Source organism: Leptidea sinapis, chromosome 6, assembly GCF_905404315.1.
Source record: "Leptidea sinapis chromosome 6, ilLepSina1.1, whole genome shotgun sequence".
Lineage (NCBI taxonomy): Eukaryota > Metazoa > Arthropoda > Insecta > Lepidoptera > Pieridae > Leptidea > Leptidea sinapis.
In genome coordinates this window covers 14,172,457-14,190,159 of record NC_066270.1, presented here as the reverse complement: position 1 = coordinate 14,190,159, position 17,703 = coordinate 14,172,457, and the positions used below count along the sequence as shown (strand labels likewise).

At 33.4% G+C, this 17,703-nt stretch overlaps 1 protein-coding gene across 2 annotated transcripts in view; it reads right to left on the bottom strand.

Annotated features, from left to right (window-relative positions):
- Positions 1-17,703, bottom strand: part of LOC126964970 (centaurin-gamma-1A) — a 241,009-nt gene that overhangs the window by 25,320 nt on the left and 197,986 nt on the right. For both annotated transcript variants that reach the window (XM_050808333.1, XM_050808334.1), the window contains exons 4-8: positions 3,825-3,966; positions 3,505-3,639; positions 2,027-2,151; positions 1,135-1,662; positions 143-308 (exon numbers count right to left, since the gene is read on the bottom strand). In XM_050808333.1, the coding sequence (XP_050664290.1) occupies positions 143-308; positions 1,135-1,662; positions 2,027-2,151; positions 3,505-3,639; positions 3,825-3,966 (1,096 nt within the window). The remainder of the gene's footprint in view (positions 1-142; positions 309-1,134; positions 1,663-2,026; positions 2,152-3,504; positions 3,640-3,824; positions 3,967-17,703) is intronic.

Below are 17,703 nucleotides of genomic sequence, written 5' to 3'. Positions count from 1 at the left end.
GAATTTTTGGGGTTTTTCAAGAATCCTGAGTGGCACTGCATTGTAATGGCCAGGGCATATGAATTACCATCAGCTGAACGTTCTGCTTGTCTCGTTTCTTATTTTTATAATAAAAAAACCTATTTGTAGTAAAATGTCTTACCCAGAGAAAGTCCTCCTATGCTATTATGTATATCAACACTTGTGTAACCATTGTATCCAGGAACTGTTGTTATTATTGACTTGGAACCTCTTGGCTTTTGTCCAGGCACCTTCACAGTGACATATTGCAGTGCAATTTCTTTACCATTAACATCTTCCATATAGTCCTGCAAATTGACATAACTAAAATGTAAATTTTATTCCTTATAAAAATTCAAGTTAATGTGGATGTCATCAAATTCAAATATTTTTATTCAAAATAGGATATGATATCACTTATTGAAAGTCAAAAACTACCACCCATTCCAAAAATTATGCCTCAGACTTGAGAAGAACAGTCACAACATACTCAGCTGACCACAAAAATATTGTTACAAAGTTACATCATACAATTAAACTTATTATTTAATACCCTGAGTGTGGACGCTCCATTCCTAATCTGTGGTATCATTAAGTAAGTCATTTATGTTATAGTAACCTTTACCACACAAACATTTTTTAACAAATCTTATAAATTTCGTAATACATGAGTTTTTAACATTTTCTGGGATTTTCTTGTAAAAGCATATACATCACCCTACAAAAGACTTACTAACTCTACTTATCTATATAATATATATAAAAGAATGTTTGTATATATGTTATTATTTCACTGCAACACCATTTAGACAAACCTTGAAAATTGGCAAGTATATTTAGTGGAGAATTTATGACTAGTGACTTGTTTTTTTCTAGAGAATTTTCGTGTATTTTTTTGCCTTTTTAGACTATATTTCTTAATCTACCCACGCCCCATCTGCGCCATCCCCCTAATTTTCTCTGGGTCTTCTACTGCCCCCCCGAAAGTCTCAAACGCCCACAAGGGGGCGTTATCGCCCACAAGGGGGCGTTATCGCCCACAAGGGGGCGTTATCACCCACATTGCGAACCTATGATCTATACAATAATCAGAACAATGTCTGCCGGGCTCAGCTAATAAATAATAGAACTTACATGCAAACTAGAATGATATGTCAGTCTTCCGTCATCACATAATGTTACATACTTCTTTTTCCATTCCTTATTCAATGCCTTACTACTTTTTTTGTACAAATAACCCTGTTTCAAAGGAATTGCTCTACCAGATCCCAGCTCTCCATTTTTAAACCTCTCATCACCTTTCTTCGATGGAGTAAACAAATTGGATCTTCTTCTTGATTTTCTAGATGTTGTGGGTGTAGATAAAGGTGTTGGCAGATCTTTACAATCCTTTGGAGGCTGCAAATTATCTAAGCAATGTGGTGCTGTAAACTTTACATTATTATTTTCAGTTGTTATTGAAATTAGTCCTGTAGTTGAATCATGACTTCCAAGGGAATTACCCCATCTTGACGATGTATCTGAACCATTTGTGCTATGGATTTCTACAACATGTGTGGAAGATATACCACTGCTGTTTGATGATGCATCAAAAGAAGATGCTCCTCTGTGCAAATGATGTGATGATGCTGAAAGTGTGTGATGACTTCGTGGAAGGGAATCCTGGTAAAATATTAATTTTTAATAAGTATTATAGTTTTAAATAAATATAAAATAAGATATATAAAATTAAAAAGATTAAATTAAAACTTTTAATGTATCAAATATATTATACATGTACATGGTCAATAACATGTTCAATTGATAACAATAGCAGAAAAATGTTTTATTAAATATTATATGCTTGTCAGGCAGATCACTCACTTTTTTATTTATTGATAGCAAGGAGAACTTCTGTTTGAGCAATGGAAAATGTCAGAATAGTTGTACGATCAATGAACATCTCGATCTTCAGTTATTTCTTGAATTAAATCAAGGCCAATGCTTGACGATGCGTGAACTTAATAATATATCTAAACGTCCTTACCTTATATAGGAATGTTGAATGGTTATGGCTTGGTGAGTTTGCCAGCGGCTGCGGAGTAACCGGTCGCGATCCAGACAAACATTGTGATGAAGCAGAAAGTCTCGTACCGACAATCCTTTGGCATGCTGCAAACAATATAACTTATATCAGATATGCTTTTGACTCAACAGTAAAGTATAATGAAATGCTTATAGTATGTAAATATTCCTTTTCATTAAAACACCACGCACATTCAAATTTACTCGATTTTCGACTATCGCGTTCTTCTGCTCTTTGGATGTTGTAACAGGAACTACGACGCCTTAAGCTCGATATTGGTGACATGTTAGACTTGAACATAATAGTTTTATCCATTTTTTCATTTCTTCTCAAGTCAATTTAAATTACGCTCCGTAATATTATTTTATTTGTCAAACTTTCAAAATTCATGTAAACAACACAATCCCGAATGAATGACGGAAGTAAACTACGGATTACGGAATTACTGAATGCTCAATGCCAAATGCCAATGTAATCAAACTGTCATTAATCAGTCACACGCCAGCCAATGGTACGCCAGACATTTGACAGTACATGACATTCGTATTTTGTCTGTCACTGCGACATTACACCTAGTGCCACCACAAATATTTAATTTACGAATTATTACGCTCAACTTCAAATAAATATTATGGGTACTAAATTATTTTATTTCAGAAAATTCGTATGGAATTGTTTGTTTTTTTGACATTCTTAGTATCAAGTTAATTGTTGTGGACTTGATATTAACTGTATAAGTATTACTTATTTCCATCCATCATTACCTTCCATCATAATTTTAAATAAGATAAGTAGGGGGACCTATTGAACCTTGGCACTGTGTGTACCTAGGCCATTAGGCTGGTTTGAAAAATTCCCGCAATGTTAAATTCTATTGTCTAGTGTATTCTGTACGTCACTACCGACTATTCAATTTGAAAGTAGTCGCTTACCGCCATTAGGCCGGTGTTTGTTGTTATCGACGTTAAAAAAATTTTTTGGGGAAAAAAGTAAATAGGTAAGTATGTATTTTAATATGCATTTAAGTCTGATAGATTTAAACATTTTATAATAGACACTGAACTTTTACATTACCATTGGTACTTTCTTATTGTTTTAATTAATATTAAAACAATAATAAAGTAATGAGATAACCCGAAATTATTTAAAATCCACCGTTTTGTTGAAGTGTTGTACCTCGGTCACTGTCAATCATTTGTACCTTGGTCAGTGTTCAAATTAAATAAAAAATTGATATCTAAAAAAACTGTCCTAGGTACAACAGGTTCCCCTAGATAATATCCAACGCAATCATTCAGGAGAAATAGCGTTTTATTTAATTTGGTCATAAAAATAAATAACTACATATCTGTAATCCAATGAAATCGTTCACTTAAAAATTTTAACTTTAGGTACTTTTTATAGAATTAAAGAACTCAAAAACATAATAAACAACATACCATCCTGAAAAACACGGTCGACGTTAAGCCCGTATGTTGCGCACGTTTCATAGTAAGTACATCTTCGTAGTTCATTTGATAGTTTGCGAGCACGATTATCATCAACGACACGCGGAGTGCTTTCACTAATGGAATCTGGAAGTACAACTAGTGATTATTAATACGAATCGGAAGGTAATAAATTATTAGGTGAAGGTAATTGAGTGTAAGAAGCAGAAATCTACCTACTCAGTAGATAGATAACTAGGTACTAAAAAAATTAACAGTGTCAATGTATTATATCAATATTAAAAAAAAAACAACATTTGCCAAAAAAATACCTTGCGTCCCAACTAGTATAATAGGAATTTCGGCAGAGTTTCTATAATGAGACATCTTGTTGAAGTATGTCGAAATCGTATTGTAGCTAACTTCGTTTTCTAGGGCAAATACGAAGATTACGGCGTCTACCCAGGCAGTGAACTGTAAAGATAAAAGATACTTTTATTAAATTAAAGTATTATCATGATACTTGTAGTATCTTAACGCTCAGCTTATCTTGATTAGATAGCCTCGCATATATATATATAGCATATCCTCTAAGATGATCAGATCAAGTAAGTGATATCCAGCAATAGAAGCAGCTGTGCCGTTTATGACCGTACCGTCTATTGACTTTAAATCAAATCAAAATCACTTTATTCATGTAAGTCACGGAAATGACACTTATGAATGTCAAAAAAATATTTTTTCTAAATGAATCTACCGCTACTTCGTAAAGGGTTGAGCTAATGAGACGAAGTATCAAGAAACTCATTCTTAACATATCATAGCTCTGCAAAACTGTTTGAACAGATTAGCGGCAGTATCATGTCTCTTGTTGTTTAGGTATATTATGATCATTGATTTTATAGGAGCTGTATAGTAAATTCGACAGGCATATATCAAAGTTCTATCACCGTAGTAGTAATTCTGGGTAAGTACCTCGAACTTACCAGCGGACATCGACCGAGAATCGTGATTATGCATAATTGGAGATTAGATATGTTCTTGATTGCCATGATTGTTAATGGATAATAGGTAAGTATTTATATATTATTTTACTATTTCTTTATTAGTATAACTTTCATTATGTTATAATCTTTATCTTATACGTTGAATCAAGCCAAAATTGAAAAATTTCGCTTTCTTTTAATATTAGGACTAAAGACTTGGATTAGACAAGTTTGATTTTATGGTAGCCAGTTTAAATGTATCAACTATTGATTCATATCTACTTAAGTACTTAAGTATCTTAAATATAAATAAGTATTATTATTTTTATATGCGAACATTAAAATATATGCATGTCTGTTAAGACAACAAAACATGCAGGTATCTATATATTACAGTAAGCAGAGACAGACAATAATCACGACCATCATGTTCACGAAGCATCCTTACACAAACAATGAATTCAAGCTTTAAAGGTTGATGCATCCAATATACGATAATTTATATTTATACAGTTTATTCTTTATTACTTTTTATGAAATAATTTATATTATTTAAACACGATTCATATTTTGAATGCAGCACCTTACAAATTAATTTGTTATGTTTATTACAGCCACTGTAAAAAACTATATTTGATTGTAAATATTGGCGTTGAGTTTCTTGTAAGTTGTTCTCAAGAGCTCTAACGTATGGCAGATTCAGTACCTAATTTAAAAGACATTATTTAAAGTGACGATTCAAAAGCGCTTACTGTAAGCCTAAAAAAAATAAAAAAAACAATAACAAAAAAAAAACATCTTAAAAAACTCTATTCCAAAACAATAGATATAATATGCACTAAAATGTATAAAAATAATTGCGTTTTTTTATACAATCTAATTAGTTAATGTAATGCTAGTTACGATTATTGTTATTTTTGGAATCGGTGTCCTTCCGCTCTTGCCTCTCGCCTCCTCACGACTCAAGCACATCTCACCTATAACTATGTATGTAGTTACAAACCTGTGTTCGATGACACCGACTCCAAAAATTACAATAATCGTAATGAGATTTTACATTGTATAAAAAACGCAGTTATTTTTATACTTTTTAGTTCATATTATATCTATTGTTTTGGAATAGTGGTTTTGAAGTTGGTTGTTTTTTTTTTTGAGTTTTAGTGAATTTGAAGTACACTAACCAACAAATTGTCTAAATATGTGTAGATATACTAAATTTTTCAATGCAACAATGAAAAATCTAAAAATAGATGTATTTTTATCATCCACATACGTATAGCAAATTTAAGACCTTTATGGTTTTCTCATGGATGCCGTTGTCAGATCTGGACCAAATTACAATGGGACCACACGGGATGCACCAGCTTTCAAATAAAAAGATAAGAATTATCAAAATCGGTTCACCTAGTCGAAAGCTTTGAGGTATATGCATAAAAAAAGTACCGACGAATTAAGAACCTCCTCCTTTCTGAAGTCGGATAATTAAATAAAGTTCATTTGACTTTGAACTTGGCACCAATTCAGAATTTTCTTGTGTCGGCGATGTCGACAGTCACAAGTATTCCATTATTATCATTTACGATCAGCTGAACGTTCTGCTCGTCTCGTCCCATACTTTCATAAAAAACAATCGATATTCTTCATAAGAGAGTAGTATAGCACCCCTATTGCATTTTAACAAAGGAGTACTTACAAAACAAAGTCATCAAAGTGAAGGAATACACACCCTAGGCATAATATGAGCTAGTAGGTTTTACCCAGTATAACGTAGGGGAGTTTCACTGTCGCCGTCATAATTACGAGATAGCTGCATGTAGGGAATTATTTAGGTACTAACTTGGGTTGTTTATTCATTGTTAATAATATTTTGTTATCAAATCAAATACGTATGTTTCTCCCAATATGTAGTATAGTTATAGTACAGCAATACTTATTCTTATAGAAAAAACTACGTTTAAAAAAACCGACTTCAAATACTGAAAATTATCAAATAACTAAAAATTTAATTTAATACACATCTTATGCAAACCTTTACCTTTAATATTATTAAAATGCTATAATTTGAATGTGCCAAAAAAAGCCGTACACAAAAAAACAATTATGTCATCCAGGTAGACGAAAATTTTCATATCAATGTTCATAAAATGAATACTACTTGGCCAAACTATGTAAAATTTTTATGGGACCAAATGACATCTACGACAACTACGTAAATCGGATCATAAATCTCAGAGTAATCGGTGTACATACATAAAATAAAAATACTGAGCGAATTGACAACCTCCTCCTTTTTGAAGTCGGTTAAAAATGTGAAACTACAGGTGGGAGACAGGAGCTCAAACTAGGTAGAACCTGTGCTATGAGTCTCCTGGCCCCCCCAATGTTAACGAATAATTAATTATATTGCATTTTATCGTCTAAATTATTGAGACTAAATATAAAAATGTTTGTGTGTGTATACATTTGTGTATGATTATGAATGCTTCCAAGAGAGAGTCATTCTCTTTCAGTTTGTATGTTTTTTTTATTTTTATGGAATAGGAGGACAAACGAGCGTACGGGTCTCCTGGTGTTAAGTGATCACCGCCGCCCACATTCTCTTGCAACACCAGAGGAATCACAAGAGCGTTGCCGGCTTTTAAGGAAGGTGTACGCGCTTTTTTTGAAGGTACCCATGTCGTATCGTCCCGGAAACACCGCACAAGGAAGCTCATTCCACAGCTTTGTAGTACGAGGGAGAAAGCTTCTTGAAAACCGCACTGTGGAGGACCGCCACACATCCAGATGGTGGGGATGATATCCTAACTTGTGGCGCGTCGTGCGATGGTGAAATTCGGCGGCAGGAATCAGGTTAAACAGCTCTTCGGAACACTCCCCGTGATAAATGTGGTAGAAGACACACAATGAAGCGACGTCTCTACGCAACGCCAAGTGATCCAGCCGTTCACAGAGCACTGAGTCCCCGACAATTCGAGCTGCTCTACGTTGCACGCGGTCAAATGGATCGAGCAGATACTGGGGTGCACCAGACCAGAGATGACAGCAATACTCCATGTGTGGCCGGACCTGCGCTTTGTAGAGCGCTAGAATGTGGGCCGGCTTGAAGTATTGCCGTGCTCTATTGATGACGCCCAGCTTCTTCGAAGCCAATTTGGCTTTGCCCTCCAGATGGCCACGGAATTGGCCATCGCTCGAGATTTCGAGACCCAGTATTCCGATACTAGGCGCGGCTTTAAGAGAAGTGTTCTCGAAGAGCGGTGATGTGTGTTCAGTGTGAGTAGAGATGATAAATATTATATGAACCTATATGTATCTCTATTTATTTGTATTACTTATAGTAATACTAGCTGACCCAGCAAACGTTGTATTGCCAATATTAAAATCGCAATACAAAAGTAACTGTTGATCGTAGATGGGTGAAAATTTGAAGTTGTATGTATTTTTTAATGCTGACTCACAATCAAAAAAATAAAAAACGTGTGGACCACCCTTAACATTTAGGGGGATGAAAAATAGATGTTGTCGGATTTTCAGACCTACCCAATATGCACTCAAAATTTCAAGCCGTTTAGGAGGAGTTTAAAGTTTAACACCATGACACGAGAATTTTATATATTAGATTAGGGCTTAAAGATTTTCTGTTTCATCATAATCGTGTTTAAGTAGACATGTTATTAATTCTTTCTTGCAAGAATAATATGTTTTATTAATTAAATTTAATGTATTATTTGCCTTGTTTTAAAAAGTCGGAACTTGCCAGCAGTAGAACTTCCTAACGTAGGCAGTCTTAAAACGAGGTTTTTTACAAACTTGTTAATAAGTTACATACACATAGTATCTAAAATCATTTAACACTTATTATAAGTGCCAATCTTAATATATATAAATTACGTGACACGTTGTTTGTCCGAGATGGACTCCTAAACTAATGAACGGATTTTAATGGGGATTACTTCATGGAGTGCAGTTTAGTCCAACTTGAGAGGTAGGATAGTTTTTATTTCGATTTAGGACCCATAATTATTTTTATTTTCGATTTTTGTTTTGTATGGACATATTTTCTATGAGAGAATTTAGTGACGTACGGGTTGACAGTTCCGCTGTGAAACAATTTCATTATAACAACAGGGAGCATTTTTTACGAATTAATTCTTGATGTTTTGAAATATTATTGACAAATTCCTATAAAACAGTATTTTTTTTATTATCTACAGAACAACGTCTGTTGGGTCAGCTTGTTATTTATATATTTCTAAATATATGACAATATCCTTAGAAACTTATAAATAAAGCGCACCGGTAGACATACCGTTTCTCGAGTTTACGGTGCACATACATACACACATACATTCCCTTTTAAATAATATATTTATTTAGTATTTAATAAGTAAATACCTGGCAACTTTCATGGTGTCACCATGAATAACCCAAACGAATTTAATATGTACATACAGAACAGTGAATACATAAGGGTTATATTTATTTAATATATATTTACATAGAGACTTCTATCGAACGATTATGTTTTTTTATGACAATAAGGGACGAGACGAGCAGGACGCTCAGCTGATGGTAATTGATACGTCCTGCTCATAACAATAATGCAGTGCCGCTCAGGATTCTTTAGAAACCGAAAAAATCTTAATGACACTACAATTGCGCTTGTCACCTTGAGACATAATATTATGTTAAGTCCCATTTGCCCAGTAAATAGTAATTTCACTAGCTACGACGCCCTTCAGACCAAAACACAATAATGCATACACATGACTGCTTCACGGCAGAAAAACGCGCTGTTGTGGTACCCATAATCGAACCGGCATCCTGTGCAAAGGAGCCTCCCACTGGCTTATGTATTTAAGTATATATAAATATAAAACACATTATATTATGTTCCTTATTAAAATTTGTTAAATATAAATGTAAAATGCCTTAGGTTCCTATTCCATGTCCTTATACCTAAGTGAACTTAACAAACTAGATACAAAAGTATATTATAATTACTACAATTAACTACAAAATTAACTGTACCACGACATTTATATTAGGTTATTTACATAATTCGTAAACAACAACCAAAATTTACATAATTATCGTTAAAGCATGAAATTATTGTGTACAAAAACATAAAATCGACGATAAACGTATAATATTATGCAACATAATAATATTGCTGTTGTATTAGATAATATGACATTATTAAAAACATACAGACACGATCACACATTTTTGACTCACCTTTAACAAACAAACCACAAATCTCTAATAATTGACATTTCAAAATAAATGCAAGTTTACAACCACACAGCTAGAAGACAGTATTGAAAGCGACTGGGCGGGCGGGCGGAGCTCAACCTTTAGCCTTCACAGCCTGTGTATAGCTGTCTCTCTCACACAATCGGGATTATCAAATACGAGAAGGACAACCTGATTTGCAACTGCACACATTTAGAGCTTGCTTTAATTTCATCAATAGATATAAATAGCTGAATACTGAATGGCATTTCATTCAAGGTCCAAGGATGGTAAAAAATACTTCATAAGATACATAATAGCTTGGAGGGTAAATGTATACACTTTTATAATAAAGTACCGCCAACTGTTCAGGCATTATCTATAAATAAATTTAAATGTTTTATAAAAAAAATGGCTCTGTCGTAAATCCTACTACTCCACAGCTAATCTCAAGTGATCGGACAGCTTGGGACTAGATTATGATTATTTTATAGCAACAGCAATGTCAGTATAATTATTATATACTTATTTTATTTAAAAGAGCGTAAAAAAAGAATGCTGGGAGAGTTTTTTGAGCAGCTTCTTCTTTCTCGGAGCGCCTTTTGTTTTCGAAGCGGTAGTAGTATCGAGTATATTAGAAATGACATCAAAAATAATTCTAAAGTAATCAAATTTGAGAAAATAAATGCCTTTTTATGCCTTTTAATAAAAGAATTAAAGGTTACGTAATTAATCGTAGATTTTCGTTTAAAAATATATTTAAGGAAATATGTAATGTTGAAGATTCTTTCTCAAATGATTTCAGTTTTAACATTGTACTTAATTAGGTTACGATCTTAATAATGTAAATAACAAAAAAAAAGTTTACTTTGATATCGTTTATATTTCTTATTGGACACTGAGCTAGAGGTCCCAGGTTCGAATCCTGGTAGATGAAAACGGTTGTATGATGAATTTTAATGTTTGTTTCTGAGTCATGGATGTGTATATGTATATTATACATCTATTAATTATTTACGTATGTTTATTGTATTAAATCTATCGCCGTCCGGCGATATAATGGCACAGGATATGATATCTACGATTTAAGTAATTGCTCAACCTAAAATCAATAACAATAATTCTGTTTCAGAATAATTGAGGTAAGTATACTTTGATCATGTCAAATTAAGATCGTTCCTTAATCGTTCTCAATTAATTTTAAGTTTGTATTAACTCTTATCTTGCGTTTCTGAATACTTTTGACAGTTGTCAAACTACGCTTAATTATGTGACGTATCGTAAGCTGTGAGCACAGTACTTTGGCTACATAACGCGTTCTCAACTCTTACTAACCATCTCTCGCTCTCTTTTTAGGGTTCCGTAGCCAAATGGCAAAAACCGGAACCGTTATAGATTCATTATGTATGTCTGTCTGTCCGTATATGTGACAGCCACTTTTTTCCAAAACTATAAGAATTCTTCTGTTGAAACTAGGTAAGAATACTTGGTATTTTCACGCCAAAATAGAAAAAAAACAACATCAAACACATACGTGTGGGGTATTTATACTTTATAGATAGGTCTTCAAAAATGATATTGATGTTTCTAATATTATTTTTTTCTAAACAGAATAATTTGCGCGAGAGACACTTCCAAAGTGGTGAAATATGTGTTCCCCCCACCTGTAACTTCTACAATAAGAGAATGATACAACTAAAAGAAATATATGATGTACATTACCATGCTAATTTCCACCGGAAAATGGTTCGAACGAGATCTAGTAGGTAAGTATTTTTTATAAGAGAGCTCATTTGCACTGCATGATTTTGAGCAAAGATTTTTCGCCATTAAAATAATTTAATATCATTTTCCTTTCTATATAACTTTTATATTATGTTACTTGCTTCTACGGAACCCTTCATGGGCGAGTACGACTCGCACTTGGCCGCTTTTTTGTCTTTTTATTTCCATTTTCTACATAAAATTAAGATTAACAGTTTTTGTAACTTTAGAATGTCTAACGATTCATCATTTTCATATTTGGGTGAAGTGAGTGAACCTGTTGCACGACACCGTGGACGAAATAGTATGAAGAAAGTGATAAAATTTCTTTGAAATATTCAATGATGAACAATTTAAACAGAGGTTCAGATTTACCAACGAATCCGTCCATATTTTACTCAATAAAATAAAGAAGCATTTTTCACCACTTGGAGGCTCCTTTGCACCGGATGCCGGCTAGATTATAGGTACACAACGGTGCCAATTTTCGCCGTGAAGCAGTTATGTGTAAGCATTACTGTGTTTCGGTCTGAAGGGCGCCGTAGCTAGTAAAATTAATGGGCAAATGAGACTTTGACACCTTTATGTCTCAAGATGACGAGCGCAATTGTATTGCCGCTCAGAATTTTTGGATTTTTTTATTATCCTGAGTTGAACTTATCAGCTGAACGTCCTGCTCGTTACGACAGCCCTTCGATTTTACGCGTGAGGAAGCTTTCAAGCCGTTGTGGGTTATACAGCTAACATTAGCAAATCAATAGTGTGTCGTGTGACGGATAGGGTTTCTAGGGCTATTGCGATGTTAAGACCGCAAAATGTGAAAATCTCTAACCCTACTGAAAGACCTGCTGTTGCCGATGAATTTTATAATTTAGCCAGCTTCCTTAGAATAACTGGAGCTCTTAACTGCACACACATTAGGATCAATTCTCCTGGCGGTAACCGAACAAGTTAAACCTGCTCTAGTATACTTAAGTACAACCTTAGCTAATAGACATTTGAGAAAAGCAGATATATATTTTACTAGTGGACCCAACAGACGTTGTCCTGTACACACGTCTTAAATTTGAAAAATCGGTCCAGCCGTTAGGACGATTTCACTAACATACACATGAGCAGGAAATAATATTATATGGACGGAATTGAGAATATAAACCAATCTCAAATTCATTGAAAAAAACAAAAAAATCATCAAAATCGGTCCAGCCTTTTAGGAGGTAGTTTAATTGTGAATCTAAACCATTCTTGAATCCACCTGAAGACACATACCAATCTCAAATTCACTGGAACACACAAAAATATCATCAAAATCGGTCCAGCCGTTTAGGAGGTAGTCAATGGTGAATCTAAACCATCCTCGAATCCCCTTGAACTCACACAAAAAATTTCATCAAAATCGGTCCAGAAAAGAAAAAAGAAATATATATAAAAAAAATTGTGAAACCCATAATTCTTAAGTATTTTTCAAGCGATTTGAGAACACTTAGTTGAGAACCATCTGAGAACTGTTACTTTTCTCAATTCAAAAACCGGGTGTTACAATATAGCTTCAATTTTCAGCATAGATAACAATTAATATTATTGATAAGAATGATTAACAAAACGCATTATCTTTGCTGGACAATTCGGATATTATGTTATATTATTATGTAGCAAGGTTAGTGACTTATTTCAACGAAGGACGTATTTCTGTACGTACATACCAATACCTATAATATATCAATATATATACTTCTCTTTAGATTTGCAATCAATTTAGATCTGTTTAGATTTTTAGATTTGTAAGAGCGACATTTCAAGTCAATTTTCTCAAGATTTTATGACGATACGACACTCGAACGGTTAGCTCAGTCGGAATAGTACTCGCGCGGAACGCGAGAGGTCGTGGGTTCGAGTCCCGCATCGTTCATAAAATTTTGTTTCCAAATTTTTTTTGTGTATTAATCCTAGAAGTGAGGGTTACCACTTTAAAAACATAACAAATTGTTTATATACATCACAATAAAATGAAGTATCTTTGAACGTCAAAATGCCAATTTTCTATTAAATTTATACGAATTTTCCAACAGTACTTACAGCAGGAGAATTGGAATGATTTTTGATCAGTTTTGCAGTGATTATCTTTGAACTACAATAAAACTGTAGAGTCGACGTTTCTGTGCATTGGATATTTTTTAAACCGATTGTAGATAATGAAGGGAGTGTAGCTGAACCCAAAAATTATATTTAAAAAAATATCCATCTGTCTGTCGTTTTATGTCCACACAATCATTTTTGGACAGACTATCATGAATATTTTTTAAATTTCAATGTTTTATTAAAATATGGCTCTGTCATAAATCCTACTACGCCACAGCCGAATATCTAAGTGATTGGACAGCCTGGGACTAGATTATGATTATTTTATAGGAATAACATTGAGATTGTTATCCGAGGCGGTGGTGGTGTTAGAACATGGAAGTGGCATCAAAAAGAGTTCTAATGCCTTTATATCAAAACCGATCACGCATTATTGGGCTGTCAGATCATCTATGCGTCAGTATATACTAAGTCGAAGTTCGATATCGATTGTGGATATCAATTTCAAAATTTATTTGCAACATTTGATCTACAAACTAATGAGTAATCAACTGTTCATTCAGTTTTCTAATAATTGACAGTCGATACAAACACATAATATCTTAACAAGCAATGGTCCTAAAAAAAGAAATGCATCGAGAATTGTAATAGCCTAAACACATGGGCGGATTTGATACGGCCGGAGCGGTCGGTCCTGTGGGCGCCATGTACCATTTGGTCCGGTATCGTACTCAGTACGGTACGGTCGGTAATAACAATAATGTTGTTCGATGAAAAATGCGACATACCATTGAAATGGTTCGCTACGAGACAGCGTCCGATGGTTCGGCCGTACCAAATCCGATCATGTGTTTAGGTTATAAGAATCAACATCAGCCCATTGTACGTTACTAACCGGTACAGGAACCGGTTTTCTAACCCATTGAAAGCCTCTTGCGCGCGCATGGCTTGAACTAAGCAGGTACGTAGGTAATAGGATAGCATGACTTTACACAGAGTAGTATCCTATAGATAAAATTGTATTTGTTCGCCGAATCACCGCTTAGAATGTCAGGTGTTGATAACCAGATGGAGCGCGGGTATGCTTGCTGTTTATGTATCAAGTAAATTGACGACTTGCCCAGTGGTTTGTGGCCCTGACTACTAAGCTAGGGGTCCCGGATTCGTAAATAATTACATTTTATCCGCTTACGTTGCAAACGCAGGCTGAACCCTACGAGATTTATCAAAATAATGTACTAAGTATTGTACACATTGAAAAGGTCTACAGAAAACTTAATTATGGTATATGTCTATCTCTTACGGATATCCCACAATAACATTGTTTTGTCATTTACTTTTTACGACAAATAATGGCTAATTTTCGAAGCGATTTTAACCAATACAGCATTAATCCTTATCTTATTAAATACCTTAAGTACATTGTTGATTTAATATAGATCTATATTAAATCAACAGCATATGATTTAAATGAATATTTTCGAAGATATTACAGATTTAAAAATTGCGGGACGGACATTTTTTCCTTTTTTTATTAATTAGGTGATACAACGTTTGCCGGGTCTGCTAGTATACTTTATATAGAAGAAGATAGAACTTTAAATTGTAATGAAATAATAAGTAGTAGATACAGGATTTTATACAAAAAAAGAAAATTATTATTATTTCAGGTTTATCGAGGTTAACTGTTATCAGAAATTAGAATTCCCATTTACATAGTGATATTGAGTTCTTACCTATTACAATTATTTGTTCAAACAATTCATTTCACACGCGACATATTATTTTGTTACAATCTAAATAATAAATCTTAAGTGATGCGAATATTTAATGAAACTATAAAATAACATCATAACAGTTAAGTACCTACCTACTACCACCATAAAAATAAAAGTCAAGTAAAAAGGATTCACCGGCACCATAAGCCACGCCAATACACGAGTATGATGCATGGAACAGATATTGCTGGAAAGGTAATGTCCCGCCCCACGACATTTATGCAAGAATGGCAAACGCTGCTAAAAACAAAAAAAATTCAGATGTTAAATTAAATTTTTACATAATCCTTAAAGATTTAAATACATTGTTGGTAGTGACACCGAATTTTTATATTAGTTCTATTAAAATAGAACTTTTGAGAACCTGGCCAAAATATAAGTGTCACGTGCCATTCATGAATTAAAAAAAATTAACAGATCCTATAAAGAATGCTTAAAATATTCTAAACCAAATTTCCCTAGCCACCTTTATTCATTTTAGTTTAGTACTTATTTTTTATTATTAGGAAGATTTACAGCACTGTTTACAAAATATTTAATCACATAAATAACATTTAACTGTTAAAAAATTAACTAGCTGACCCAGCAAAAGTATTGCAATCTAAAGTAATAAAAAAATTGATAATTAAAAATTTTGGGGTATAAAAAATAGATGACGACCGATTCTCAGATCTCCCAAATACTTATATCGTATATAAAATTGATCGTACTACAATATTTTATATTATCTGGGGATGAAACAGAATAATATAAAAATCTCGATACAAAAAATTTTTTAACAAAAAAACAACCGACTTCAAAAACACTATTCCAAAACAATAGATATATGTGCACTAAAAAGTATAAAAATAATTGCGTATTTTTATACAACCTAATTAATTAATCTAATTCTAGTTACGATTATTGTTATTTTTGGAATCGAAAAGAATTATCAAAATCGGTTCATCCAGTCGATAGTTTTGTGGTAACAACCATAAAAAAAAAGAACATACCGACGAATTGACAACCTCCTCCTTTTTTGAAGTCGGTTAAAAATAGGTGTTGATCGTAGACGGGTGAAAATTTGAAGGTGTGTGTATTTTTTAATGCTGAATCATAATTAAATAAAAATAAAAAAATTATCAAAAATAATTTTATTGGGTCAAAAAAGACACTAATTAAAATATACCTACATAAAATATACAGGAACATTTTAAGGAAGTTTTTAAGAATGCGATTGAGACTGTTCAAAGTAATATTACAAAAGTTCTAGTTCTATGTCTTTTTATTACTATTGCTTGTCGGCATTCGACGCCCCTCGTGTCATTTGTTTATGAACATGCTTCATATCGATTTATGTGCAAACTTCCACATTTGTAGCACACCCCTACCCTCCTCATACGATACCTCTTTAGCCATGAGTACGTAGCTATTATATTACTAGGTACAAAGTTAAATTGTTTTAGTTAGAACGACTTTTTTTCTGTTTCCAAAGGGTGCCATATAAACCGCTGTATCACTAAGGTTTCGTCTCCCTCGTGGCTGGTAGTATACTGTCTGTTAGCAATTTTCTTAGGGATTGCTAAACTGGTTTATATTGTATTCTTATTACAATCCCTAAAATGGGCTGAAACATAAACATGACTGGACGTGTGCGCATCTAATTCGTGTGAAAATTTTAATGAGTTCATATATTTTCATTCTTTATTAATTTAAATGTCAAATATTCGTAATAATATTAATATCCGGACGACCGAGCCTTGCTCGGATTTTTAAGAATATACAAAATTTGAACAAAAAAAAGCTAATAGGACATCTGGATTCGAACCGGGGTCTTCTGCTTTCCGGATCACCCAATGTACATTTATATAGTTATCTTATATCTTTAAACGAGCAATTCTTGTATATATATATATATATATATATATATATATATATATATATATAATCTGAATCTCGGAAACGGCTCCAACGATTTTCATAAAATTAAGTATGCAGGGGATTTCGGGGGGTGATAAATCGATCTAGCTAGGTTTCAATTTAAAAAAAATGGTTTTATCCATGTTTGAATGAGATACAGCTACAATAACATTAGAATACAAAGTTAAATTTCGCCACTATATACAAGACTATTATAGCTCAGATGGGACATTGGGTGATCCGGAAAGCAGAAGACCCCGGTTCGAATCCAGATGTCCTATTAGTTTTTTTTTGTTCAAGTTTTGTACATTCTTAAAAATCCGAGCAAGGCTCGGTTGTCCGGATATTTATAGTCTTATATGGCGAAATTTACGTTTGTATTCTAATGTTATTATAGCTGTTTCTCATTAAAACACGCGTAAAACTACATTTTTTAAATTTGAAACCAAGCTAGATCGACTTATCGCCCC